The sequence below is a fragment of the Epinephelus moara genome, chromosome 24, assembly GCF_006386435.1.
Source record: "Epinephelus moara isolate mb chromosome 24, YSFRI_EMoa_1.0, whole genome shotgun sequence".
NCBI lineage: Eukaryota > Metazoa > Chordata > Actinopteri > Perciformes > Serranidae > Epinephelus > Epinephelus moara.
Window position 1 is genome coordinate 16,293,968 of NC_065529.1, and position 9,700 is coordinate 16,303,667.

The 9,700-nt window shown below is 42.0% G+C and overlaps 1 protein-coding gene across 3 annotated transcripts; it reads left to right on the forward strand.

Annotated features, from left to right (window-relative positions):
• The first annotated feature begins 267 nt into the window (after positions 1–267).
• Positions 268–8,239, forward strand: zgc:113307 (uncharacterized protein LOC553753 homolog). Of its 3 annotated transcripts, none has more exons than XM_050038125.1 (5): positions 268–330; positions 2,853–3,182; positions 3,391–3,715; positions 5,774–6,091; positions 7,384–8,239. In XM_050038125.1, the coding sequence occupies exons 1-5, from the start codon at positions 289–291 to the stop codon at positions 7,533–7,535; spliced, it is 1,167 nt and encodes a 388-aa protein (XP_049894082.1). In that variant the 5' UTR covers positions 268–288; the 3' UTR covers positions 7,536–8,239. The 3 variants fall into 3 exon arrangements, with proteins under 3 accessions (XP_049894082.1, XP_049894083.1, XP_049894084.1); XM_050038126.1 differs by having other exon boundaries at positions 268–326; XM_050038127.1 differs by lacking the exon at positions 268–330 and adding an exon at positions 350–479.
• The last annotated feature ends 1,461 nt before the right edge of the window (positions 8,240–9,700 follow it).

Below are 9,700 nucleotides of genomic sequence, written 5' to 3' on the forward strand. Positions count from 1 at the left end.
CGCACACGCACACAAAGACACATGCACACACACATGATACACTTGAATGCTGATCAAAATTTTCTCACTGAAATCCCTGCACCATTAGAATCCAAACCCTATTGCCATAATTTCACTTCTTTCCTCCTCATTTCCTTCCTCAGCAGTTTTTGTCAGTCTTTTTGTGTATTTCATCTCCATGGTACAAGCAAACATATTGTCACCAAATGTTACCGTTACCAAGGGCTGACACAAGGGAGAAGGAAGAAGTGAGTTAGGGAAGATTATGGAGGAGGTCTGGGGTCTGGGATGTGGGCAGCGTTTGAAGAGGAGGAATGCATCAGACAGTGGGTAAACATCGCCGGTAGCTTGAAAACACACACACACACACACACACGTGCAGACCTATTAACACACACACATATTTCCATGCGGCTTCCGCCAGTTTCACTGGGAATTTAAGACAACTTGTCCTCACTGTGTAGCTCCTGCTCAAACAGGTAAGTCAGTCTGTTGTTGTTTTCCCGTCTGCTTCCTTTTCCTGTCTTCTGCATGGCAGGCAAAACTGGAAATGTTAAAATCTGCACTGTGTGTTTGTGTAATAACAGTTGGCTTGATGAGGCACAGTTACATAACACTGCTAATCTCTTGGAAACGTCTAGCATGTACTGTAAGACTATGCTAAAGGTAAGAAAGATAAAATGCAACAGTGCAAACATGCTGATAAAGTCAAACTTCCTGATGATGCAAACCTTTCTCACAAACTGCTGTGTCATACTGTAACTGAGAGTCTGTGTGTGTATGAGTGTGTGCTTGTGTGGACAGCAACTTTGTGGGTATTACCGTAATCATCTACAGCTGTGCATGCAGGGAAAAAATCTATTCTTCCCTCTCATAATCAGAAGTTTTATGTGTGTGTGCAAAAGCAGCCATCTCAACTTGTGCTGCACCTCAAACCACTTAAATCTACTCTGATTCTTTAACACGTGTCAGGGACTGCTATTAAAAAAAAAAGTGACCTTTTTTGACCTCACACTGGAACTGTTTCTCATCTGGCTTTTCAAAGCCTAATGGTTGCATCATTCCTTAAAGGGTCACTCCAGCAAGTAGTAGTGTTACACTTCAAGGTGAGGGAACTGCAAAAGATTAAGAGTCTATGGCCATGCCAGCAGATCTGTGAGTCTATACTTAAATACAGCAGAGCTTTAGCTTATGCTAGTGAGCAAATGCTAACATGTTGATGCTTCTTTGTGTAATTTTCACCATGTTCACTATCTTAGTCTAGCCTTTTAACATGTTAACATTTGCTAATTAGCATTAACCACAAAGTATAGGGGAATGTCCTTTCCATTGGTTTGTGGACTCCACTTATGAAACCTCGAGTTTGGCATTTTGGTTGTCGTCATCTTGTTTTTTTGGAGCCAGAAGTGACCATATTGAAAGGGGCAGGTGTGAGAGGTGGATCTGACTCAGACTGTGGTGATGCCTCACAGACGGCAATTATGGCCAAAACTTAGGCCTTAATAAAATGTAAATGGGTAAGTAAAATAAAAATTCCCCCCCTGTACAGTCGTCACGTAAGGGGGAAAGTAGCTATAGAGACCAAAACTGTTTGTTCTACCAGGTTGTAAACATGTTTATTTCCTCTGTAAACCTGGGCATTTTAACATGGGGGCTTATTGAGATTGACTTGCTTCTAGAGCCTCAAGTGGCCATTCAAGGAACTGCAGTTTTTAGCACTTGTGAATTGGCCTCATTTTTCAGCCCCAGAGTTTGCCGCTTTTAATTCATCTGGTAGATTTTTGGAAGATTCGAGACATTTTACTGGATAAGTAAAAACGTCTACCTTCTGGTGGTACTAGAGGTAAAGTTGTGGGATCACTAAGGTCATTTGGATTCATCAGTGAAGTATGAATGTCTACAAATTTTCATTGCAATCCATCCAGTATTGAGATATTTAAATCTGGATCAGCATGGTGGATTGTCTGACCATCAGAAGAAAAGGTGGAAACTAATGCTGCAGAGGCAGAATGGGTCAGGCTCTAAAAACCAACTTGATAGCATATTTTGTTCAAGGAGTTCTTGCCAAGTCTAAAAAGTGAAGACAATGCAGAGGTGTCTTAAACCTTCATTCTTTTTAATGGCCAGGAGGGGGCGACTCCACTGGTTGCAAAAAGAAGTCTGATTGTACTATAGATGTCTACTTCTCTGTTGATTTACTACCTCAGTAAACATTTTCCTAACGAGCTGACAGGCTCAGTCACTAGTTTCAAGTCTTATGCAACACAGCATGACGTTCATTTTGGTCACATTTGAACTAAAATAGATAATAAAGCAGGGTATGCTTTAGACCCTGGCTACCCTGTGATTGAAAAAATGCTACCACAGCGATGTCCATGCTTTCTCAGTCAGATCCACCCCTTGCTCCTCCACAGCTCCACCCTCTGGACCAAATACTGTCACTTCTGGCCTTTACAGGATGGTGACAGCCAAAAAGCCAATCTCAAGGTTTTAACACAGTGATTTAGACGCAAATGGGTGACATCTTGATAGCTTCACCCACAGCTACTACACAGTCTATGGTTTTGTAAGACTTTCCCTGCCTAATACCCGACATCAGATTCCAAACTGAATGACCTGCAGGCTTTCTGCTAAAGATTTGTTGTTCCCATGCTGAAGCCAAAACACCCCTGTGATATCACTTACTTTATTCAGTATTTTTTAGACTTGACAAAGCTCTTAAAGAGCCACAGGAGACATTGTGCAACTTTCACAGACTTATAAAAGTGCTCATTGTAACTATAAAATTGACTCCGACGTGTAAAATCAGTTTGTCTTTACTCACCACCTTTGTCTTTATGTGTAACTGACAGGGTTATATCTCAGCAGCTGTCTCCATGGCTCCCCTGTGCTGTGCTGTGTTGGTCCTGCTGTACATTTTTGACTCTGCCTCAGCCACTACTGTAGCTAACACAGATTATGGAGGTGTTCCTCTGTGGATTAATCGCCTGTTGGGTGAGCCCAGTGTGACGAGCCTGCAGGGACGGATGGACTCAGCCTGGTTCCGAGCCAACAACCCTGAATCCTGCCCTGAACAGTGTGACTGCCCTATCCATTGGCCCACAGCACTCTACTGTGACCATAGAGGCTTGGCAGACATCCCTGACCGCCTGCCAGACAGAACTCAATACCTGTTTTTACAGGTAGAACAAACACTGACACGGGCACTGAGCGTGTGTTGTCTTTACAATGGTCTGCCACTAACCCACAGTGGTTTTTCATTTCCTGCTCACATTGTACAGTATATTCTCCACCAGAAGTTGACCTCCGCTGCACTACGCTGATTTTATTTTAACTGTGAAAGTGTGAAAAGTCAAAATCCATCAGGCATTTTTTTTCTTTTGTTCCCAGGGCAACAACATCTCGTCTCTGTCCTCCTCCTTTCTGGCCAACATCACTGATCTACGCTGGCTCATCCTGGACCACAACCAGCTGCAGAGCGACAAGCTGGACCAGGCCGCCCTGCAGAACCAGAGCCAGCTGTCCTACTTTTTTGCAAACCACAACCACCTGAAATCAGTGCCCAGTGCTCTCCCAGCTGGACTCAAGCAGCTGCGACTGGCCCACAACCAAATCAGGAGCATCAGCCCCGGAGCTTTCCAGAACCTCCACAACCTGACGCTGCTGCTGCTGCAGGGAAACAGACTGCAAACCATCACAGAGGGAGACCTCAAAGGTAGTGTAATGTGTCATTTCCTGTTTTTAGACATGCCGAATCTGCTTTTGGGTGGAAAGTGAGTCCTGCTCTTGTGTACCTGTTGACATCATGCAAAAACCTCAGTCAACAAAGACGTAAACACCGTACATGTTTTTCCTTTTGTTGCTGGCCACAAGTTTCCATTTAACCCATTTAGACTGGAATACACATCTATGTGTAAGTGGTTATTAGGGTAGTTGGAGACAAGGGGTTTAATTCAGTAGTGATTTGATTTCACATCTCTCTGCAAATATGTAATGCACCATAAAACTGAAACTACAACTGAAAGTTAAGCAAATTAAATAATATTCAACACCATTTCTTCAGGGCAAAGCTTAACACCAGCTCAGTACGCTGTGTGGACACTAATAGTTCAATGAAAATAGTGCACTGTGATGTGTCAGTGATTGCTACTGTAATTATAACATGTCTGGTGTACCTAAACTCTTTCACTGTATGTGTTTAGGTAACAGTTCTCAGGTTTCCTATGCAGTATGGAAAGGATGGGATTTGATTTTAGTCATTTCCAGGTCTGGATAAGGATGGGAAAAGAAAAAGACTTGTATTTCAAGAATATTGCTTCTATTCTGTTTTCTAAAATATAAAAATCTGACTTTCAGAAAATAAACTGATCATACAAGCAGAGTGTTTTTCATGGTGTTTTGAGCAGGCAGACAGCGCAGCCAAAATATTAACCACTGTCTGAAAGAGTGCAGGCCAGGGCAAGCTGGATGTCATCAAGAGCAAGTATGTATGACATGTGACTGAAAGCACACAGAGCTGCCGCTATGTCACAGCCTGCAGAACAGCGCCACCCCAAGTGCCTTATAAGGCCCCGATCACAAAAACGTTTCGCAGGTTGTAAAACGCGAGGCGCACAACACTGCCTTTTTGTTTTTAACCGAATGCCACTAGTTAAAAAATGCTTAATGTGCCCTTTTATTGTTGCCAGGCAACCACCCCATCACCTACTTATGCTAACCTTCCCGTACAATAAATCTACCGTTTATTTATTTATTTTATTTCACAATAATCAGCATCTAGTTCCTAAAATGTTCAGGCAGAGGGTACTTGCTGTAGCTCTAGTTGAGGGTGAGAGGCTGTCAGCAAATGGTTTGTCGGGCACAGGGAAACGGAGATCTGTGTGGGTACATGAGACCCTAAAAAAGAGGGCTGATCACGGGGAGTACCACCAGTTGGTCCAGGAGCTTTGCCTCGATGAAGGCTAAAGCAGGCATGATGGGGGTGCTTTTCTGCACTGAGCACAGTGATGTAGTGATCAGAAAAGTAAACAGACTCTTTTCAGCATAAGGAAATCATACCTTCGGGTCTACATTCATCATTGTATCCATGGACACAGTGAATAAACAAGGCTGCCTAGGACGCCATGATAATCATTTAACTTATAACAATAATTTTCAGTTTTTATTTAGGAAGGAGACTAGAAAATATACAGGAAATAATAATAAATATTATTTATTTAATATGCTAAGAGAAAATAATACAAGTATAGGTAGCGCCAGTTAGTCAGCCTCGTCTATAGGCAGGGATGAACTTGTTTGGGTTGGTGTTCATTGATTTGTACAAGCTAAGTACCTTCCTCTGGCAAATATTTTGCAACATAATATCACATATTATCCGAGGGTTACATCCATGTTAACAATCACTTTTTAAAACCATTTCTTATGTTATAAACATCTAGCTATTTGGACTCAGATGTCAAATATGGTCTAAATAATTCTACCAAGAAGTCTGGAAATTTGAGTCTGAAAGGATGGAATTCTAAAATGGACAATGTCCAAAACCCTGAGTTTTTAAAATGTTTTCCATGTGATGATGATCAATTTGTTTTTGGAATTCTAACTGTGGCACAGTTATGTCACACCCTTATGTTTGGCCCTGAGACTGCTCCGATCAGTCTGATTACACTCATTAACACTGAATATTACTGGCATTTAACAGTGACAATGTTTACACTCATTCTGTCACACAAATTTGTCAGTATTCAGTTTTGCATGTGTGTTTGTGTGTTTGCAGGTCTGGTCAGTCTGAACCTGCTGGACCTCAGTGGGAATTCGTTGTCATCCGTCCCCAAGCATTTACCCCCTTCTGTCCAGCAGCTCTATCTGTCCAACAACACTCTCTCTGAGCTGGATGAAGACAGTTTCGTTGGATTTCTCAGCCTCAAGTACCTTCGTTTGAGTCACTGTGGTCTGCAGAGCAGCAGCGTCCACCTGCAGGTCTTCAACTTCTCCAGCCTGGTGGAACTGGACCTTTCTTATAACAAACTAACAACCATTCCCACAGTCCCCACCACCCTGCAGTACCTCTACCTTGAGGCCAATCAAATACAAGGTGAGATATATACATACACAAAGAAAACATTCTCACATACACACACACACACACACGACATGCAGTCACTTTTCACACTGTGATTTTAACGGTGTCACTGACTCCATGTCAGGAAAATGCTAATTCTCCACACATGTGCGCACATTCCTACATTTTACAATTCAACAATGCATTCACTTCTTGTGACAGTGAAGTGAAGTATGAGGCCTCAGGAGGTCTGACACCTAAACCATGTTGTAAGGGAGAAGAAGAAATGTGGAAAATGTGACAGGAACCGCAAAGAAACACAGCCGGCGTTCATCACTGCATGTGGACGCTAGAGGGGCTGAGGTTGGGCAGCTAGCAGGCGAGGCGAGTTAGGGATGGAAGAAGAGAGAGAATAAAGGGAGGGACTTGGAGACATGGAGAGAGAAGTAGCGAGAGGAGGGTGGAGGAGAGGAGAGGGAATATTGGGTGGTTGGATGAGGTGAAAGTAGGTTAGCAAAGAAGAGAGGAGAGTGGTATGAAAACATCTGTGATGGATTCAGAGGTAAGAGTGCCAGATGAGCCAGAAGCACATGCTGTTCCCCTCTTCATGGTCTCCTCTTTCCTCTCCCTGTCTGTCTGCTCCCCATCACTCTGACCTTTTTTGGCCGATAGGATCTAAATAACATTGCAGCAGACTTGTAGCCATCTTGACTCACATGACCATCCAGCAGCAATGACCTGGTCTATAATTTTGGTTCACAGACTCTGGCAAAAAGTTGAAGTGTGTTCTCGATCTGTGAAGCAGCAGACAGCTGAGCTGTGTACCAACCGGACAGACAGACGGCAAAACACTTTCACAATAACACACACCTCATCGTCTAGCTAGCAGCATGACGGCTACCGTGGCTCCTTCTGCCAAAGCCTACAGTCTGGGCCAAGGGAGGCTCTACTACTGAAATGAAGTGAGAAAGCAAAAGAGGGCGTTGTGGTTTCCTTATTCTCAGTTTTCACCACAGCACCTGTGAGACATTCAGGAAATGCAGGCTCTTTGAGTAGAAGAGGGACATGTGCAGACTGTGCAGACCCTCTTCAGTAAGGCAAATGTCAAAGTGTGATTGAAATGTTTCATCTTAATAATTTACACATGATGAACACATGGCACATGATGTGAAATCAAAGCTCTGGTTTGGTCTTTACAGTGCTTTGACAAGGCAGTAATAAGCAGATGTATGTCTCTCTAGTGAGAAATGAGTCTCTAATAATAAAATGTGGTCTGTATGTGTTTAAAAAAAAAACCCTGTCTGTTTTCTGTCTGTTCACCACAGAGTTCAATGTGACCAGTTTCTGCAGAGAGGTGGGACCTCTGTCTTACTCCAGGATGAAGATCCTACGACTGGATGGAAACAAAATGTCCTACCACCAGCTGCCGTATGACTGGGTCTTCTGCCTGCGAGTGCTTGAGAGTATTTACATCTGATCCATCTTCTGAACATGCAACAAGGGTTACTGTATGTGACTGGCCGACCTCATCTATAAAAAAAGACGTGACTCAACTTCAGATTTTTATTTGGCTATAGCCAACTCATCACTTGTGAAGTCGAACAGTTTGGCCATACAGCCATAAACCAGAGAAGAATCTGATTTATTATGCTTTCAATATGTAGATACACACCCAAACACTGAAGGGAAAACTGACCTTCAAAAGATGCCAGAGTTTGAACTTGTACACTAAACCAGTGTTATTTTATCAGGATGCCAAAAGTCATGATCAAAACATTTCTCATACCACCAGCGCATTCCCATGGGTTTCTTTCTCTCTCTCATTCCATCTTTTCCAAGTTCTGCCTCAGCAGGGTCGTACATCTGTGTGTTATTACTGAATAGGAACTTTGACAAACCCTCTCATTTCTGACTGTACAGGGAAATGCGCTCTGGTTAAACTGAGCTGTCTTAGGAGGGAAAGGGAAACATGTATGAATGGCAAAATTCAGTAGCCTTCCCATGAGACTATCTGACTCACTTAGCTGGGCAGTGTTAAACAGCCACACCAGTCCACACATGGAGCAGTCCAAATCTGCTAATTGTCTAAAACTCTGCTTTACAGAAATATTGTTACATTAAACCTTAATTTGAAAGCTGATGTCCATGATGCTGAAACATGAAGTTTGGTTTGTCCAACAAAAAAATAAAATGGACATTGTTAAGATAATATTGTGTACTTTTTGAAAAGCTGCTGCTACTTAGCTGTCACCATATGAAATACAAACAATCTAGAGAAAACAGTGATTCACATTACACCCTTGTTTATGTGTCAGATTTAACCATAATAATCATGAAATTTAGCAAATATTTATAACTGAAAAGAAATAGATTTCACACCAGCCTTAATTAAGGGGAGATTATCTACTATATCCTCCTGAGCACAATACACTAATCAATGTAAAAACAAGATGGCTGCCATCTCTGCCAAGTCAGTCTGTGGCTGATCCCGACACAAAAGTGGACAAAGGACAAAACCTGAACAAATTTTATGGTTGAAACCTGTTTGTGAATGTTTAATAATGTTTGTAGTTTCATAGACATACACATTTGACCAATTCAGTATTTGTTTGTGGACATTGGGACTTAATTATAGCAGCATGTGACACATTCCTAGCTTGGAGTATGGAGCAAGGAAAAAGTTACAAAATGAACAAATCGCAGTTTAGTTTTTGCACAGCCATGTTCAGGCATTGAAATAAACAGTTCTGAACTTTTTTTTTACTTGAACAGTGACCTCTAACCCAGAGAGTTACAGAATAATGTTGCACTGTTTGTGATTTTGTTTTTTTTACAACAATATTCAAGCACTGAAATTAACAGTATTACATTTTATTTCACACTTGGGGCTATTAAAAATAAACCCAGTGTCCCCATATGAGGACGTAATTTAATTCAAATACTACTTCCTGTTTAAAGACAATGGCTTATCAGATCCTACTGATGCCAAATAGCTAGTAGAAATTAAAAATGCTTACCAAACAAAAGTTCCAGTCTCAGGAGGCGCTGTGTCACCTTCAGCTCATTACATGCATGCTGTGAGACTTGTAAGACTGAGTGAGACCAGAGGCCTGTACAACAAAGCCAGTTCAACTTACCCAGGATATCTTTTACGTTCTCTGGCTTGACTAACCCAAACATTGGCTGTCTGGATAACGGGTCCTACAAAGCTGGTTATCAACCAGTTCAGTCAACTCTGGGTTTTCCTACCCAGCCACAAGTGTGTTCATGTGAGACACGGGGGTGGTAATCACAAGTGACATCATCAGAACCACGAGTTAAGTACGCTGTTTCTTATGATATGACATGAAACGGTACCGAAAGTGTCTGACACTGCGAGACATTACAGTGTTGGTGGTGTGGGATGTAAACAATACTCTGTAATCTTATAACGGAAAATGTAGAGATATTGAAAATATTATCTAAAAACTCACCATTGGCTGAGACTTACATTACGTATAGGTATCACTAGGCTGTATGTTGCATCAGTAGAGTAATTTTTGCTATTTAGTTGGATGATGATGAAACCACTCTGAATATGTCACATAAAACACTTTAAAGTGATGCCAGACTGTTTCTGCTACTGAATTTAAGGGTGGAAAG

Bases quoted from the DNA above. Each gene is read 5' to 3' on its own strand.
- zgc:113307 (XM_050038125.1), top strand. From the start codon at position 289: ATGTGGGCAGCGTTTGAAGAGGAGGAATGCATCAGACAGTGG. The intron at 3,183-3,390 runs GTAGAACAAACA...TTTTGTTCCCAG, and splicing joins CTCAATACCTGTTTTTACAG to GGCAACAACATCTCGTCTCT. The intron at 3,716-5,773 runs GTAGTGTAATGT...GTGTGTTTGCAG, and splicing joins CACAGAGGGAGACCTCAAAG to GTCTGGTCAGTCTGAACCTG.